General features: G+C 36.2%; 1 protein-coding gene across 1 annotated transcript in view; it reads right to left on the reverse strand.

Moving 5' to 3' along the window:
* The window catches only part of LOC134652123 (adenylate cyclase type 2-like), a 215,422-nt gene that overhangs the window by 11,298 nt on the left and 183,989 nt on the right, over positions 1-20,135 (reverse strand). The window contains exons 10-18 of the mRNA XM_063507291.1: positions 7,723-7,930; positions 6,977-7,147; positions 6,149-6,276; positions 5,994-6,052; positions 5,497-5,658; positions 2,296-2,452; positions 1,709-1,792; positions 1,161-1,286; positions 599-774 (exon numbers count right to left, since the gene is read on the reverse strand). Of these exons, the coding sequence (XP_063363361.1) occupies positions 599-774; positions 1,161-1,286; positions 1,709-1,792; positions 2,296-2,452; positions 5,497-5,658; positions 5,994-6,052; positions 6,149-6,276; positions 6,977-7,147; positions 7,723-7,930 (1,271 nt within the window). The remainder of the gene's footprint in view (positions 1-598; positions 775-1,160; positions 1,287-1,708; positions 1,793-2,295; positions 2,453-5,496; positions 5,659-5,993; positions 6,053-6,148; positions 6,277-6,976; positions 7,148-7,722; positions 7,931-20,135) is intronic.

Here is a 20,135-nt window from a genome sequence, read left to right on the forward strand (position 1 = left end):
TATAATTTAATGCAGTTATTAATCATTCATTGAACAAATTGATTGCACAAAGTGAGGTCTAAATCGAAAACGTCATATACCGTCCCCTTATATATTATGCAGGTAGGCACCTACCTTAAAGCTAAATTTGTTTTTATTGTTCCGTTGGCAAATTGTGTTTATTCAATATTTTTAACTTACTCATCCGTCTCCTCGCTAAGCTGCAACAGCGGGTTGTGGTAGAATAGCTCCGAGGACGCGAACAGCGCGATGTGCGCGGTGAGCACGCAGCACATCACTGCCAACTTCAGGACAAAGCCCACGCGGAGGAACACGGAGATCGAGGCCAGAGTTAGCACTGAGCTGTAGAGATAGCTCTGTAATGTAGATTAAATATATTTTTAACTTACTCATCTATCTCCTCGCTAAGCTGCAACAGCGGGTTGTGGTAGAATAGCTCCGAGGACGCGAACAGCGCGATGTGCGCGGTGAGCACGCAGCACATCACTGCCAACTTCAGGACAAAGCCCACGCGGAGGAACACGGAGATCGAGGCCAGGGTTAGCACTGAGCTGTAGAGATAGCTCTGTAATGTAGATTAAATATATTTTTAACTTACTCATCTATCTCCTCGCTAAGCTGCAACAGCGGGTTGTGGTAGAATAGCTCCGAGGACGCGAACAGCGCGATGTGCGCGGTGAGCACGCAGCACATCACTGCCAACTTCAGGACAAAGCCCACGCGGAGAAACACGGAGATTGAGGCCAGGGTTAGCACTGAGCTGTAGAGATAGCTCTGGAATGTATATTAGGTAAATATACTTTATTGTGATTATAGATTTCCACTGCAATAAGTCAGTTTTTAATGTGTGGGATCGAAACAAATGATATACTTAGCAGTGAGCGAAAAACACGCTGAAAGTTTATCCGCTTCGTTATGGTTCAACATGCCAATGAACTTCAATACCGGCAACATTTCAGTGTGGAGTACAATACCTTTTAGTTCTGGCTACTCATAATCAATAACTATTGCAATTTTTTATAAGCTACGTTTTTTTGTTTAATGCAGCTGTTGAAAGTGGGATTAATAATAGCGTTATATGTATACGAATACTCCTAAGTTAGTCTTAAACTTGGATGAAAATAATCACTATATTTTATACATTTCCATGACAAACTTACCGGCGCTTCTTCTAATTCGAAGTGGCGCACTCTATCGGCCTTTACATCGCTAGTAAAGTTGGTGTCGTTATGTAGCCTCTGCCACCTCAGTAACTCGGGCTGGTCGTCGAGGTGTAATGGCTGAAACTATAAATAAATAAATAAAATTTCCACAAAAAATAACTCTGAGATTTAGACGCAAACACAACATTTGGAGACGATGTATTTACTTATTGTAATTCGGATTTGACGCCAGCTGTTCACACAGTATACCTTTTATGTGTGTTGTGGTGAAAAGATTGTGGTTTCGAATCAAACCTCGGTTGTGTTGTAAAGAGCAGAAATATACGTTCTCGAAAAAAATGCAGAGATGAATAAAAATTTGGCCAGGTTCCTTATTTGGTCAGGTTCATAGACAAGACGGTAATTCTTATATTGAACAAAAGATGTTGCAATTACATATTTGATGTCCTTCCATTAACTTCTGGGTCAATGCTGAAAGCTCTATAAGATGAGTATAAAATTTGGTAATTTATAGTATTGGGAGAATTTCTTAGATAGATACTTACTAAGTTGATGACAGCACAAGCGCCTATCAGTAAAACTGACACCAGGAACATTGTAATTCTGATGTATCTATTTTTCGTCACCACCTGAAATGTATAAAAATATCGATGTACCTACATATTTCAAAACTAACACTGACACGAACTAGGATATTATTATGGCATAAAATAAAAAAGAAACTGATATAATTAATAACCAGGAAATAGGTAACTTTTACTGAAACTTAACTCATCTGCCCTCTGTACTTGTTTGGATTAGTTAGCGAAACTAGATTATAATGTGCAAAAAGAGGCTGACTAATCAGTTAAAGTTATTTTGAAGATACTTATACATCACGTCAAACGGACACAGTTAAGACAAGCACAAATTATTTCTAAAAATGCAAACATATGGAAGAAAATAGAACAATGCGAACGGCTAAGGAGTGGAATTCACTTCCTGCAAATCTATTCCCAGTCCACTTGGATCTTTTTAAATCGAGAGTGAATAGACATCTTTTCGGTAAGCATGTTCCATCCTAGACTGCATCGGCATTTACCATCAGGTGAAATTGTGGTTGAATGCTATTTCTAATAAAAAAGAACCTCACCTGTCCAGGTTTTGTGCAGTTGTCAGCATACAGGTCATCGGCAGCGGGAATGTCGGACAGCGGCCGTCGAGGGAACGTACCGTCGTACCACGACAGGTACACGAACACCATGAGGGTGAAGAACGTCGGCCCGAATGATGCATATAGGACGATACCCCTTGAAATATAGAAATTGTGTGCATTGTATAAATGTACAGTCGCCACAATAAATGTACGTCAGATACATAGGAGCGGATAAGGTCCTCAAAATTATTTCAACGTGTACTTTAACGTTTTAATAATAAGGGCTTTGTTCAGATATTTGTGAATACCTTAGCAGCTCCGATATATCTAATAGGAACTATACTCGTAGTAACTAGTTAATACCTAGTATAAGTATAATCGTTGCATGACTTGGAGTGCCCAAGTTAAGAATACCTATGGAGCATACATTATATCATTTTACCTACGCCTAAATAATGTGAATAGTCTATATTAAATCCATATTCGTGTCAAAAAACTAGCTTAACGCTAATATTAATTATGGATTTAGAGTGAACCAAACAGTTGTACAAGCATTTTTTCCGGGACCCCGAGTACAATATCACGAAATGTTGCACGATTTTATTAAGTTCATTTTATACGCGATTAAGTCCCCGTTTTAGTAATTACCAATAGAAAAATAATTGTTTTGTAATACAGGTATTCTACCTAGAAAAATAAGGCCCTGTCACCATTAAATATAACGATCAAATGATTTGCAAGAATATTAATTAAAAATGATCGACTATGAATTTTCTCCATCATAACCTCTGTAGAAGTAATTACTATAAATGAGGTCGGTTAATGAAGCATTAGCTTTAAATAAAGACTAAATAAATCCCATTAAAGTTGAGTGTTCGCGGCTGCAGTTAATTTCTATCGCAGTTAATTTGCTGTTAATTAAGATTTACTGGCGGTCCGTGATTTGCTATTCGAGTTTGTAAGATTTAGCTTAAGCGATGTGAAAATTGCAAGCTTAATTAGTGCAACCTAGCTTGTAGAAATCATCATCATCACTAGCCTATATACGTCTTACTGTTAGGAACTTAAGTTAGGTAAATTAAGTTCATGTCGGAGGATATAAACATAGTGAAGGTATACTTAGATACTAATAAGTGGTTGGTAACCTTAATTGTTATGATCAAGAAAAGGTCCATAAACATCTATAAGTAAATAGATAATATTTAACTAGTCTGATTTTGTTACATCTTAAACCGTTTTGGCATATGTCTCTTTCGAAAAATAGATATGCAATAAATTACAGTGGTTCCTCAATGCCTTACGATGTGGGGCCCGTTTCTCAAAAGCTTGTAACTTGTAATAGGTACAAGTGGAAGTCCCTTTATAACAAAAGCTGTCAAAAAGTGACATCCGCTTGTATTACAAGTTACAAGCTTTTGAGAAACGGGCCCGTGGTGGCAGATCTGAAATCACGCAAAATCTTATAGTCTAATAAAAAAAACCTACAAGTTCAGAACGATGGTCTAGAGATTAACTCAATCGAGTAAGTAACCTAAACGATAAAATGAGATGAAATGAAAAGTCTGTGACTACTTAATCAGTCAGAAAAGAACATTTAGCATCCAACGATTTTACGATCGCTTAAATCCAATGAGTCGTTCATCTCTAAAGCCCTTGCTACACGGTCACCGACAAGCCCCCAGACCGCGTGGCCTTGGTCCGTCCCGGACCGTGTAGACAGTTGTTTACAACAAAATTTGACCAAAACTGACCAAGGACAGACCAAGGTCAGACGGTTAGAAGGCTTGTCGGCGACCGTGTAGCAAGGGCTTAAGTACGAAATGACATTGATCCCTTATCACAGACTTACGTCCAGACTAAAACATTTATAATCTTCGCCTTTTATAATCTTTCGCTTTTAATAGACACCGAAGATAATCTTCCAAGATAACATTCCTCACTTAAAATTAAAATGAAGAAATTGACTTGAAACTTTTATCAGCTCCATAAATTTTCTAATAAAATGAAAGATGGCTTCCAACATGTCTTAATAAATCTAGAATTCGAAGATCAAGACGAATATACGGTGCGCTGGATAATGAAAGTTAATCAAATCCTGAGGCGTAAAGCTGAAACTGCTATAGGTACTAAATTAATGCATTGTTGCTTACAAATTCCGACACACAGGTACTCGCATTGTGCACTATGCAGGACATATATTAAAAAAGCGGCCAAGTGCGAGTCGGACTCGCCCATGAAGGGTTCCGTATTTAGGCAATTTATGACGTATAAAAAAAAACTACTTACTAGATCTCGTTCAAACCAATTTTCGGTGGAAGTTTACATGGTAATGTACATCATATATTTTTTTTAGTTTTATCATTCTGTTATTTTAGAAGTTACGGGGGGGGGGACACCCATTTTACCACTTTGGAAGTGTCTCTCGCGCAAACTATTCAGTTTAGAAAAAAATGATATTAGAAACCTCAATATCATTTTTGAAGACCTATCCCTATATACCCCACACGTATGGGTTTGATGAAAAAATTTTTTTTGAGTTTCAGTTCGAAGTATGGGGAACCCCAAAAATTTATTGTTTTTTTTCTATTTTTGTGTGAAAATCTTAATGCGGTTCACAGAATACATCTACTTACCAAGTTTCAACAGTATAGTTCTTATAGTTTCGGAGAAAAGTGGCTGTGACATACGGACGGACAGACAGACGGACAGACGGACAGACAGACAGACATGACGAATCTATAAGGGTTCCGTTTTTTGCCATTTGGCTACGGAACCCTAACAAACTTTAGCAATTAAAACTTAAATCGCTTTAACGCAACATTAATTTAACATACTTACTCGTAGTTTAGTATTAAGGTTTTAGCTTTAACGGCGCTTTACCTTGGATTTTATCTAAAATAATTTCATAAATTACTGTTTTCTGGTCAAATGTAACTGGTAACATGTTCGTTGCCGTTCGTTCGTTGTTGTTTAAGAAATCTAGTATATTTTCTCGCAGTTTTTTGCCTTAATATTTTTATGTAAATATAGGACACTAATTTATATATTCATCGGTAACCGCTGGCCGGTCATACTGCTTCGACAGTCGAATATGTTTTTCTATGAGAGCACACTCGCACGCAAAGAAATTCGGCACCCACTGCTACTCGCTGCCGTCGGGCCCCTGCGTTAATAGGAATTTTACAAAATGGCACTCACCTTGGCACAGTCAGAATTTGGATCACAGCTAACAGCAGAAACAGCAGCGCAGCGCAAGCCACATTATATTTGAAGTGCTCGTCTGGCTGGTTGCGGTACTGTCGCTCCTGGCTGCCGCGGGTGAACCATAGTGTGACGCGGTTCATGTCTTCCGATGTACTGCTATAATGTGAAATATTATCATTGACTCTAAGCTCTTCTACGTGGAAATTGCGAATAAATATTAGGCATACGTTATTCTACTCTACATGTAGACGTTTACGATGTGCTCTGTGTGATCTGTGCTGTTATCTGAATTTATTGACTGGCTCCATGTTTTCGTTTTTCTAGAAAACAATATTCACAGTTGTAAAATGTGCGTATACTTAAACATTTATTAATTTTGATCTTATATAACTGTGAGTTTTTATTTATTGGTGATAAGTAACAACATAAATTCTGAGTAGATAATTGAATCAATGGTGTTTCTGAAAATTATTACAAATTCTCAAACTAACCTACAATCGCAACACGTTGTCCTTTGAGGCAATAAATTGTGCTCGATCATGGCAAGGCTCTGAAAGAAAATAAGATCTATGGGTAAAATCACACTATTAACAAAAATGTACCTTCTAGGATATTTTAATAATTAAAAAGATTTTGGTACACTTACCGAAATCCCAATATTTTTAGCAAGAGTAGAATCGGTGATGTTGGCAAAGGGTTTATCGGCGCCCCAGCATTCCACGTATTTTGTCATTTTACTAGAAGGTCTAGATCTAGTAGGCACGCCAGGGATAGCTGAAAAGTAATATGATAAGCCAATATTAGTAATTAGCCCTAAAATCACATTTAAAAAGAATCGGATTAAAACATCTATAAGAGAGTGAGATTAAAATCAGTAGGTATGTTATGCATTGATACATATCAAACGATTGGTTGTCACTGAATACCAATCTTTTAATGGAAAAGTCGAATCGTGCTTTAAATCCAGTTTAATCTAAACTAAAGACAGTAATCTAAAGTTTCAATATGACAACGACAAATGAACAAAAACAACAGATGCAAATCATGGGATGGAAGTGTCCCAAGACTAACATTGAGATGATGATTCCGTTGAAATAGTTGTTGAAGTACTTAACATTCTAGAAAATACACAAGGCGGTAGAGAGTCCAACTCAATATCAAAAGTCAGTTCTAATCCAGTGGTATTCTCTAAAGAAAAATAAAAAAAAAACAGTTTAATTAAATTCTAAGTGTCATTTGTTTATCATTATCGTCGAAAATATTACATTTTTAGGCCACAGTCATGCTATTTATTTTTTCTTAAAATTGTCCTAAAACTATAATGCGTATAAATTATAATTAAAATTGGTTTAGTGGAATTCCCTTCTATAAACTAAATCATGATCAAAATCTTAAACAGTTATCAATACTTTAGAAATAAGTGTAATTAATAATATTTTAACTAAGAATATAATTTTCGATAATTTTTCATTACCTGTTCCCATAATAGGACTGATTGCTCCGATGATAGACCCACTTCGACTTTTAGGTTTAGTACTGGCTGGTACCACTCCATTGCCTAATCCTTCGCCTGGGCTCGTTGCTTGGCTTTCAAACGCTACTGTTTTTGCACCTTCAACTTTCACTGATGCTCGTCTGCTGAGATCTGTACAATTTTACAGATAAATATTATCATAACATAACAAAACATTGTTAATGTTAAATCTATCAAATGCATGAAGAATAGCAGGTCCTGACATTGAGATCCTAATCAAGTGAAGTCATCTGGAAGAAAGCTCACTTGACTGTGACTGCTATTTGAATAGTATGCTATTGGTATAAAATATACAGATGATAATAAAAAACTTATAATTAATGAACACGTAACAAAAATCCGCGGTTTTGGATCACGCTGATGCGAGGTTTCCAGATGCGGCGCCAGTGCGTGTATTAACCATTGACGCATATCTCAGGACGGGCCTTACGACCACTAAAAATGGTACTAGTTCAGCGGTTTCACTCACGAATTCGAGCCAATCGTGCAGTCTAACGCAACTAGTTGCGACGAATCGCGCGCGTGATGCGAACTCATCAACCAATCGCGTTCTAGCGGTGTCACACCGCTGTACTGGTCCCATTCATGCCCCATTCTTATTGCCGTTAAGGCCAGTCCTGAGATATACGTCAATGGTGATAACCGTCTTAGATGAACATTCAACTGAAATTTCACTGATATCTTACCACCAGGCGCTCCCACAGTCGTCCTCATAGACTCTGTCCTGAGCACTTTAGGAACGACATCTTCAAAGCTGTTCGTCGACGGCACCGGGCTGATGTTGTCGCGCGGCTTGGTCGGTGAAATGTCGTTGTAGATGGACGACACGATGCTGGCCTTGCGGTCCACTGTGCAGACGGATAGACGACCGTTCTCGGATATGCCGAATGGTTTCTGAAATATAAATTGAAGATTATTTAAAAGATGTGATTATGTAACTATGTCAATAAGTATAAATTTGCACTACGCCCTTTTCTTCTTCGTTGTAAACATCCTTCCTCTGAGCGCTACCGCTTTTAAAGAAAGGGCACTTTTGCAGGCTCTGTTGAATACAATAATATGATGAAATGCCTTTGTTGTACAAAAAAATTAACTTTGTAATGGTGCCGGATCAACAGTAGGTATATGTAAGCCTACTTCTCGTTGCAAAAATCTAGATAATTCGACGAAAACCCTTCATTCCACCAGAGCTTTAAGTTAATCCTCCAATATTCTTCCATTGCTTATCAGCAATGCTTGATTTTAATCAACAAGTTGAAGATATCAATAACGCGAAGAGATAGCATATACTTAAACCACATATGTACTTATGTAACTTCACGTAATTTATATTATAGTTCTCTTCAATTTCCAAACTTCATTCCACAAACATGTACCATGTACAGCAGAAAACAGTTACATATTAACAGCAGTTTTGCCAAATGGCAACCGGCGGCGCTTCGAACACTCGCAAAAACGCAAGACCAAAATGTTTCCAGTGAAACCATTGTTATAACAGCAAAGTTGCGTATTTAATTATGCACCTATAACTACATATTTTACTAACTTTCAGCATAGCACAATAAACTATACAATACACGTGTAACAGTACAGATAATTATAGTTATTTTCAATCGTATTTTCACGGAAACGTACGAACGTGTCTTGCTATTTCAGTCAGTCGACATAAAAAGTACTGAAGTTGAATGAAGTAGCATGACAAATATACCACCGTTTTCAAGAATATACGATGGAAAACAATTATGCACTACGAGTAAGGGTCGGTTGCACCACACTGTATCAGTCATCGTTAAAGAGTTCGCTAAATTTTATTGTATGGAAAGATTCATAGTAAACCGTCACGGCGCGCCGGGTGACGTTGATCAGTCTGTCAAAGGTGGTTGGTGCAACTGGCCCTAAATCTATCTACATTTTCCGATCAAGATACGTAGCCAAACGGGAACTTGGAAACTCCCCTAAACTCCCCTCGTTAACCCTTCCGACTAGACACAATTAAGACGAACCGCTATCGGCGCTTTGATCTCGAATTAGGACGAAAGGGGACGACCGCCCCGAAACCGCCTTTCCGTACACACGTAGTCCTCATTTTCCTGCTTTATATTAAAATTATTGAAAATATTTTTACACAATTTGAATTATTTTAATCATAGATAGCCCGACCGTTTGATTTTTTTATTCTAAGAGTTAGGAGCATTTAAAATTTTGTACGAAACCTGTTTTTCGCTCCTAACTTTTATAATATTTAAAATAATGAAAAAATCTAACGGTCGGGCATAGCTATAACTAAAATACCTACATACAATTCTGTAAGCATATTTTCCATAATGTCGATATCCAGGGAGGCAAATGAGAACTACGTTTATATGGAGAATCGACTGTCCCTTTCCTATTAGGGCTGGTTTATCTAAAGCAATTCAGCGCTGGGACGATAAGTAGATCACCCTGTAAGATACGGTACGGTGTCAAACAAGGTTAGTTTATTGCGGGGTTTTGGGTTTCCACTGGTGGATAGTTGGATAATTTCGTAAACCCGAACTTATCCGCAAGAAACGAGCCAATAGTGTTATCTCATCATTGAGTTGTACTTATATTATATACTAGCTGTTGCCCGCGACTTCGTACGCGTGGATTTGTATATTGGTGGTTATACATTCTACATTAGTTTAGCTTTAGAACATTATGCAGCAAAAGATAGCAGTAGGGACGGTTAATCATTTGTTAATTATTATACAACGCATGAGATTTGTCTTTCACAACCTGGCTACGAAGTTTCAAGCCCCTAACTGAATTTTATTGTTCTCGATATAATCTCTCTCAACCCGCAGAAGATTTTCAAGTCCACTATTTAATAAAACCTACTACCTAACTACCTATTTACGAAGTTTGAAGTTCCTAGCTTTAAATAAAATTTGAACCCTCTACCAACTCTCAACCCCTGTTTAAACTTTTAGGGGATGAATTTTTAAAAACGCTGAAATTACTTTTCTTGTATTGTAATAATATGCCTTTATACAACGATTCAAGTCCCGCACTCAAATAAATATTTGGGTTCCATACAAATTTTTGACCCCCTTCACCACCTTGGGGAATGAATTATCAAAGACTCTGAAATTAGTTTTCTTTACCTTTACCTTTTTACAAAGCTTCAAGTTCCTAGCTTTAAATAAAATTATAACCTATACAATCTTTCTACCCCTTTTTAACCCTGTTATGGGATGAATTTTTAAAAACGCTGAAATTAGTTTTCTTGTGTTCTAATAATATGGCTTTATACAAAGATTTAAGTCCCGCACTCTCAAAAATATTTGATCTCCATACAAACTTTCAACCCCTTTTTCACCTCCTCGGGGGATGAATTTTTAAAATCGCTGAATAGGGTTTTTTGTTTTTTAATAAAATACCTTTTTACGAAGTTTCAAGTTCCTAGCTTTAAATAAAATTGAACCCTATACAGACTTTCAACCCCTTTTGGATCCTTACAGGGGATGAATTTTTAAAAACTTCTCTTTTAATGAAATAACTTTTTACGAAGTTATAAATTCGTAGCTTAAAAAAATTTAAACCCTATACAATCTTTCAACCCCTTTTTAACCCTTATAAGGGATGAATTGTTGTAAACGCTGAAATAACTTTTCTTGAGATCTAATAATATGGCTTTATACAAAGATTCAAGTCCCGCACTCTAAAAAATATTTGATCTCCGTACAAACTTTCAACCCCTTTTTAACCCTGTTAGGGGATGAATTTTCAAAAACGCTGAAATTACTTTTCCTGTCTTATAATAATATACCCATGTACAAAGTTTCAAGTCCCACACTCACAAAAATATTTGATCTCCATACAAACTTTCAACCCCTTTTTCACCACCTTGGGGGATGAATTTTCGAAAACGCTGAAATTAGTTTTCTTGTTTTTTAATATAATACATTTTCACAAAGTTTAAAATTCCTAGCTTAAACTAAAACTTGAACCCCATACAATCTTTCAACCCCCTTTTAACCCTTTTAAGGGATGAATTTTTGGAAACGCTGAAATTACTTTTCTTGAGATCTAATAATATGGCTTTATACAAAGATTGAAGTCCCGCACTCTAAAAAATATTTGATCTCCGTACAAACTTTCAACCCCTTTTTCACCACCTCGGGGGATGAATTTTTAAAAACACTGAAATAAGTTTTGTTGTTTTTTAATTTCATACCTTTTTGCGAAGTTTCAAGGTCCTAGCTTAAAATAAAATTTGCACCCCAAGACAAAGTCTCATCCCCTTTTTTACCCCCTTAGGAGTTGAATTTCCTAAAACGTCGCAATTCCTTTTTTTTGCAATCGGCTATTATGCCTTTCTAAAAAGTTTCAAAGCGTTTGTAATGGATTCAAACTTTCAACCCCTTTTTAACCCTGTTAGAGGATGAATTTTTAAAAACGCTAAAATTACTTTTCTTGTCTTATAATAATATACCCATATACAAAGTTTCAAGTCCCACACTCACAAAAATATTTAATCTCCATACAAACTTTCAACCCTTTTTTCACCACCTTGGGGGATGAATTTTCGAAAACGCTGAATTTAGTTTCCTTATTTTTTAATTTAATACATTTTCACAAAGTTTCAAATTCCTAGCTTAAAATAAATCTTGAACCCCATACAACCTTTCATCCCCTTTTTAACCCTTTTAAGGGATGAATTTTTAAAAACGCTGAAATTACTTTTCTTGAGATCTATTAATATGGCTTTATACAAAGATTGAAGTCCCGCACTCTTAATAATATTTGATCTCCGTACAAATTTTCAACCCCTTTTTCACCACCTCGGAGGATGAATTTTTAAAAACGCTGAAATTAGTTTTCTCGTTTTTTAATTTAATACCTTTTTGCAAAGTTTCAAGGTCCTAGCTTAAAATAAAATTTGCACCCCAAGACAAAGTTTCATTCCCTTTTTTACCCCCTTAGGGGTTGAATTTCCTAAAACGTCGCAATTACTGTTTTTTGTAATCGGCTATTATACCTTTCTAAGTTTCAAAGCATTTGTAATGGATTCAAACTTTCAACCCCTTTTTAACCCTGTTAGGGGATGAATTTTCAAAAACGCTGAAATTACTTTTACTGTCTTATAATAACATACCCATATACAAAGTTTCACGTCCCACACTCACAAAAATATTTGATCTCCATACAAACTTTCAACCCCTTTTTCACCACCTTGTGGGATGAATTTTCGAAAACGCTGAAATTAGTTTTCTTGTTTTTTAATATAATACATTTTCACAAAGTTTCAAATTCCTAGCTTAAACTAAAACTTGAACCCCATACAACCTTTCATCCCCTTTTTAACCCCCTTAGGGGTTGAATTTTTCAAAATCGCTTCTTATCTCTTGTACACTTTACAAATGCAATCTAGTGTGCAAATTTCAACTTTCTAGCTTTTGTAGTTTCGGCTCTGCGTTGATGAATCAGTCAGTCAGTCAGTCAGTCAGTCAGTCAGGACACTTGCATTTATATATATATATATATATATATATAGAAGACAGGGATTGGAACCGGTTTTTTGCAAAAACTTTGAAATAACCATTTTTTTCTAATTATTTTATACTCGAAATGTTGGACGCAGTTGTGTTTTTAGGTTACGACTTCGTATTATTAGATTGCCTAATTAGAAATGAAGTAATAAGCAAAGAACGAAAAAAAGTGGCTGTGAGATACGGACGGACAGACAGACAGACATGACGAATCCATAAGGGTTCCGTTTTTTGCCATTTGGCTACGGAACCCTAAAAATACCGTTTTCGTTCCCAGACAAAAAATACCGGTATCCGATCGATGATATAAGACCACGAAGTACCCACGTTACGTCCACCTACTCCAACATCCCGGAGCTTTAATCTCCATCTAAATCGAGCGATAGTGGACACTGGGCAGGTAAACATATTTGGAAGGACAATAGTGTCGGAAATTGGCAATATTCGTGACCACTGGTGTGTTGCATGGCTGGGCAGCAGACGGTACTGTGTTACTACAGAATTATATATTGATTGCTCAATATCAGCCTTACTACACATCGATAGAATTTCTTCATTTCAGTGAAACATAAATCATTGTTTAGGATCTGTATATATTCAACCTATGTTTACAAATTTTGATAGAAGACCACCTCACTCACTAAATACTTACCTTCATAAAATGTAGCCCAATTCAAGTAAGTAAAGAATTTTGGTCGAAATTATAAAATGAATGGGTTTTTATGCTTGTCTAAGTTTTTATTAAAACAGTACAATAAGCTTTTTAATATTGCTAAATGTACCTTTCTTGAGACAGTCAAAAACAATTATTATTTTATAAACAATGAGCACTAACTTTTAATGTAGTTAATCTGTCTAAAATGCTTCTTCTTTCTCTTTCCTGAATGTTTTCATCATATTGATTTGTTCAAAATTAATTAAGTTCTGCATAATCTTGTCATCGATTGTATAATCAGTATAATCTTCGGTTTAGTTTGTAATTGCCTAGTTAATTTACATACGTGCATGTTGTTTCTCTCAGTACGGCTACCATCAGTTTGACACTGACATAAACGCCATCGAGAACGTAATTTACTTTCTATACATCTCGCTCGTACTCGCATATTAGTGCGAACGAGATGTATAGAAAGTAAATTACGTTCTCGATGGCGTTTATGTCAGTTTTGACACTCTCAGTGACTCATCGTACGGGCTCAGAGCAATAATTGTGTTATCTATAAGTGGAAACTGTTCTGGCTGTTGTATTAACTTAATTTGTTAAACTGTATGTGTAATTATATGCTGTTTGTTTCCCTTTGCAATTAAATAAATAAATCTCTGGGAAAACGCGCTTTTTTGAGTTTTTATATGTTTTTAGAGCAAAGCTCAGTCTCCCAGATATTGTATTAAATTTCAGCTAATTTGGACATCGGCGACTGGTAATTTTTATTCTTGTAGTATATTTATAACCTTTCAAAGCTAACAAACAATAATAATAAAAAGCTTCGAAAAGAGGCAGCGACGTCATAAAAGCAGATAATTTACTTGGTTATTTTGAGGAGACAATAAATATCGAAACATATATGATTATCAATTAATGAGGTGTCTAGCTTCATCCTCTAATATAATTGTTCTAATTTTAGATGTGTATGATCAACGTGAGCATTCAATCTATTTATAAACTGAACGATGTTGGCTTGTTGGCGAACGTTGAACGATGTTGGCGAGGTTGGCTCAGAGACAGCCGCTGCGCTGTAAATACAAATTACTTATACTCTGATGACACAGCGTCAAAGAATATAAGTAGTGCAATTGGCCCCGTAGACAACATGCCAATCGCTAACGCTACGTAGCTAAACGCAACTGTCCCTGTCGCACTAATATGGAAGAGTAATAGAGAGACACAAAGCGGTTCGATGGCGAAGCGCAAGCGATCGTCACCTTTGGCTAGGCCGCCTGATGCACCTTTTAAAAGGGGGTTATTGGTTCAAACTATAGTAAAGTGGCCATCCGATATATAGGAGCGGCCAAGGTGCTCACAAATATTTGAACACGCCTCTATTGTCAAGGCGCTAGAGTGATGGCGACTGTACAGATACGGTATAAATCAAATGATTACATTAAATATTTTGATTTGGTTCGAATCCAGCCTTAGGCACTTTTAATGCCTTAGTTACAAGGTGTACACGACATACTATGAAAATAATTTTAGTGTTACGTATATTATGTAGGTAAGAAAGTTTGGAGACCCGATGTAGAGAATAGGTAAGTCTCAAAAGATTTAAATAACCCGGATACGTATTTATTTATATGTATTGTACCTTTAAATTCTAATCTAATTGTTCCAATCGAACCAGTTTTTTAATGTTAGATATTGACAGTGCATTTAAAATACTTGGATAAATTTGGAGCACGTGCCGCACTCACACGTTTGTTTCATGTAGAGAGACTACTCTTTTTACTATGTAACAAAATAAGTATCCACTGATGCTGCGACACCCACCGCTCCGCACTTTAAGTAGGCAGGTGTGACGGAGCCTTAATATGGTTATGATGCCAGTCTTAGACACCGTACAATAGCGCCTGATTACTTTCAACATTATAGGTATTTGATGAAATTGGCTGGTTAACAACGCTAAAGATACCGTTGTGCCATCCAAAAGTTACCAAAATTGCGTAATTTTGGTAACTTTTGGATACCAAAATTCCACATTAAAATATATGGGAATCGAAATTTTACGTTTCCAAAATGGGGTTGCGTTGTTTCCTGTGAAAATTTCCAACCTTATGGAATCTTTCCGCAACATGCAAAACTGTAGCTAAAGATAACATTTTGGATATAAAAACAAACAACGGGTTGCACTCCGGGAGTGCCGTCAGAATTGAAAACTCAACGACTAGTGCAAAATGTCTGCAGCACTATGTATAATTGAGGTTAACGCCATCTAGCGTTATTTCGTCGCATTACTTGAAACCCCTAATCACATCACTGTTAGTACTCGAGTTATATAAGTACCAGTTAGAGGGAAACTCACTAGATGGCATTTAAATCAATAAAGAACAGTTATTCGATCACGTCACGTGTCCGTCTTACGTCTTACGCTCTCGCGAGTTTAACATTTTTTCCCCATTCCAAAAAGTGCACAGCGCCGCTAAAGGAGTTTTCACTTCAAAAATCGCTACAAAATCGGCAAAGCTGAGACCCTAACAAAAATAAAAATAACTTTATTTTCACGAAATTTAAATTTTCGTTTTTCACGGCAAGCCCTCTGTCTTTTAGATAAATGGGAATATTCTATTGTATGAACAAACAAAAAACACACAGCCTCTCACCCCCAAATGCATATACCGCCTGCTCCGTAAAAAATAATTAATTTAGCTCCACTGGTATCCCCATTGAATTAATTACTGCCCGTTTTTCATGTTTGTTTTTATCAGTACGGAAATTTCCCCTCGCATTATACTTTTATTGTGCCTCATATACCCTCTGCATTAACCAAGATTTTCGACGGCGTACAACGCTCATTTTTTAACCGTAAATAATAAATTAGGGGACATTTTACACAGATCAACCTAGCCCCAAACCACACCTCGGACACTGGCGATCAGATGTATGAAACAAACGCGTTCCTACACACACAGCCTAAGCTCGTGTATGTGAACGCGTACCATGCTTGTGTGAGTGATATAAGATATTGTAGGGTAACTGTGAGGTAACCGAGCGGGTGGGCGGCACTTTCAACGGGAGGCAGGGAGTGTCCATACTGTAGTACCTACTCTTTATTATACTATGCCCAAACTAAGCAAAGCTTGTAGGTACTACGGGTGCTAGGCGACGATACATATACATACTTATACAGATAAATACATACTTATATACATAGGAAACACCCATGACTCGGGAACAAATATTTGTGTTCATCATACAAACAGACCCTTTACCGGGATTCGAACCCAGAACCATCACAGGCAGGGTCACTACCCACTACGCCAGACTGGTCGCCGTTGCGTTCGTTTTGTTCATTTGTCTCCCATTCTATGTATAAGAGCCTGCCATATCCACAGAGAGAAGACATTAATCTCCTTTTTGGACGAGATGGTCTAATTCATTGGCGAAAAACTCTTAAGAGCTATATTATACTGTTCATTCATAAGCATTCTGTTATTTTGCAAAGTATAGACGACAGCGTTGGATAATACTATCTGAAAACTGATTTACATGAACTTGAGTTACAGACCAATTCGAACACTGACATCAGAATGATATTTGAATCATGTTTTTTAGTTATCATACGTCTCGCCCGCGCCAATCCATACTACGGAGAAGTACGAGCGAAATGCACGATAAATAAATCAGTTTACGTTCGAATTGGCCTGTTACGGCCCGATTCAAACTTTAAGATACGTCAAATATTACGTCACGTCACTTTTGACAAATCTTATCCATATCGTATCTAGACGTAATATTTGACATCTTAAATTTCGAATCGGGTCTTCAGTGTGTTTAATACATTCAGAAAACAGTCGCTTTGCCTCTACGAATCATTTCGCTACACGTCGGGAAACCAATAACTATTGGCTACGACTGTAGCTTAGCAGTAAAAGAGCTAAATCTGTTAAAAGTACCTACAATCAGAGATCTGTAATGGAATAAAACCTTAAAACCTACTCTAGACTTGATTGCATACGTACTTTATTTTCATACAAGTTGGAGAATATACCAGTGTATATCTCCCAATATTAAAGCTTCCAGTACGAACAGTAGAATAGCTACTTAAACTCATTTAAGCTTGATTAATCAAATTCATCTCCACAACACTGCCAAAACAGACAGCAGATTACCGAAATCCCTCAAACGCTACATTTTGATTAAAATTGCACTGTTTTGTGGCTAAAATAAATGATCTAAATTTGAGATTTCTACATCAGACAGTCTTTTGCTCATGTATAAAAGATGAACGACGGTACAGTCGACGTGAAAGATATATTTACATTTTTAGCCTTATTACATAGGAGTAAGGTGCAAAAGTGTAAACATATATCTTTGACGTCGACTGTCCGTCGAGTACCGTACGGCGCTCGTTCCCTAATCCATAGGTATTAGGTACCTATAACATTTGTATTATTTTCGGAGTTTACAAACGGGTACTTCGGTTAGACCTAGCGTTCTTCACTTTTAAGAACAATGATTTTAACTGAATCCGTACGATATTATGTCTCAACGTAGCAATATACCTACCTAGTAACAACTTCATTTAGGGTAACAGCACCAGTGGCCAGCCGGGTACCAGTGGTCAGCCTTTTGAGTCGTTTATTGGTTAAAAATATCTGGTATATTCGTTTAAACAAATCGCGAGTACTCAAATAGGAGCTTTGATTCCTTATTGGTTAATACGTCACACGACAGGTGCGGTGAGGGAACGGGGGGAAGAAATATACTCGTTCATACAGGTGCTGTTTTTCGACGAGTGCAATAGTGTCATGTCCGCCATATTTTTTACTGCAAGTGGTGTTCTCTTAACAGGCAACAAAAAGTATGTTTTAATGTTAAAAGTAATTGTTTTTGTTAATGATTGGTTTACTTATTAGTTTATCTATAAATTGCATTATATTTGAATGAAAATATTAATATTTCACTTTTGAGGGGGCTGGCCACTGGATAACACTTTTTTCCAAAGAATCCCCCACGGCTGACCTTTGGGTTATTCGTTTATTTTATTATTTTCGAGCCAATGCGACCGTTAGGACCGTTAAATTTACATTTTCAAATTTAGTTAGGCATGTCCTAGTCAATTTAAAGTAAAACCCAGTAGTCAGCCGCATTTGAAATAACGTTTTAATGCAGCTGAGCACTGGGTTTCGCGGATCCAGTACTCAGCCATTGACCTGGCTTGGTACGTCGCCGCCAAAAATATGCCCTCGTTTTTAAACCCTATCTCATTGAAATAAGGTTCAAAAGTGTATACATGTTTTTGACGTTAACTATACATAACTATCATTTTGCTTTTTCCTGGTCGGTATATTAATGATAATTAGATCTGCATAGACTCAATTAATTATTTTTTACCGAATACCTACTAGGAATATAATTATATATTACCTGATACCTCGTTAATTTTTGACGGATTAATTATTAGAAAATAAATATTGCGATACTTAGTTTGCAAGAATAGTGTTAGTTAATTAAATACCTATGGCCAACAAATTTCGTGTCATAAGAATTGTATGTACCTATAAGATTTTTTTTTATTAAGTAATACTTATATGCAAAAAAATATAAACTAAAATTAAAAACTACAACTAACTACAATAACAATAACTAAAATTATAAATAAAAAATAGACATTATAAATTATAACATCGCTGATTTTGATATATGCAAAAAATTATAAACAAAAATTAAAAACTACAACTAACTACAATAACGATAACAAAAATTATAAAGAAAAAATAAATATTATAATATCGTTTATTTTGATATAAAAATTATTGATTTTGAACTAATTATTATGAATAGTTTATATAGGCTGAGTACTGGGTACACAGAGGCTGCTTACTGGATTTTGGAGGCTGACTACTGGAGAAAAGTGCCACTTTTTGTTTAAACTTAATTAGAGATATTATAAAGAGGATTGTTATTTTTTTAATATTTTGTTTTAAAACTATGATAAACAATTGATCTAACCATGTCATTTGTTTAATTATCCGACTAATCCTGTAGAAATGCCGAACGTTCAAACTTAAAAAAGTCGTTATAAGGCTGACTACTGGTGCCTTTACCCTATTCAGTGTAATAAGAAAGTTAGGATTAAATAAAGGAGTAAATAAATTTATTAATTCTTTGGAAATAGCTGATAGCCGGTGCTCAAAAAAGATTATTTTGGTAAGATTATTTTGATCGTTTTATCAATCAACTTTGTCTTGTTGTTTTATTTCCCTTTGTCCAAAGTAATCTCGTGTCGAATCTCGAGTCGGATCATCTAAAATTGACATTTCCTCGTACCATTACCTAATTCAAAACCAAAAGCCACGGCCTTAAATAAACTTTTATATCAATATATTTTTTCTTTTATTGCTTTTTGTTATCCCGGACACAAATAAACAATTTGTGAAAATTCAAACCCTCAGCCCAACAATTACGATTCATAATACCTATCTACAGTCCATAGACAGAAAGAAAACGCCAAAATCACGCTTTTGTATGCAGACTCCTTTCATTTTTTTATTGTTAGAGCGGCAATTAGTAACACCGGGTCACAGAAATTGGGGCCAACGTGCAGCGAATTTGTACCAAAGATTATCACTCTTTGTAGAGTAGGCATCATAGATATCAACGCAGCCAAGGTGCTCAAAAATATCTGAACACGCACTTTACCGTCTTGATAATAGTTACAATGGAGGCTTTGTTCAGATATTTTTGAACACCTTGGCTGCTTCAATTTATCTGTAACAACTGTACTTATGTGTATTTTTTTCCAAAGCGTGACATCTATGTGTGAGTGAACGTTGTAGAACAGAACTCCCTTAAAATTGCACTCGGGACCAGATGCGAACAATGTCGAGTCGAGACTAGCGCCCCGATTCGAACAATGTTTATAAGATGTCAC

The sequence above is a fragment of the Cydia amplana genome, chromosome 11, assembly GCF_948474715.1.
Source record: "Cydia amplana chromosome 11, ilCydAmpl1.1, whole genome shotgun sequence".
Lineage (NCBI taxonomy): Eukaryota > Metazoa > Arthropoda > Insecta > Lepidoptera > Tortricidae > Cydia > Cydia amplana.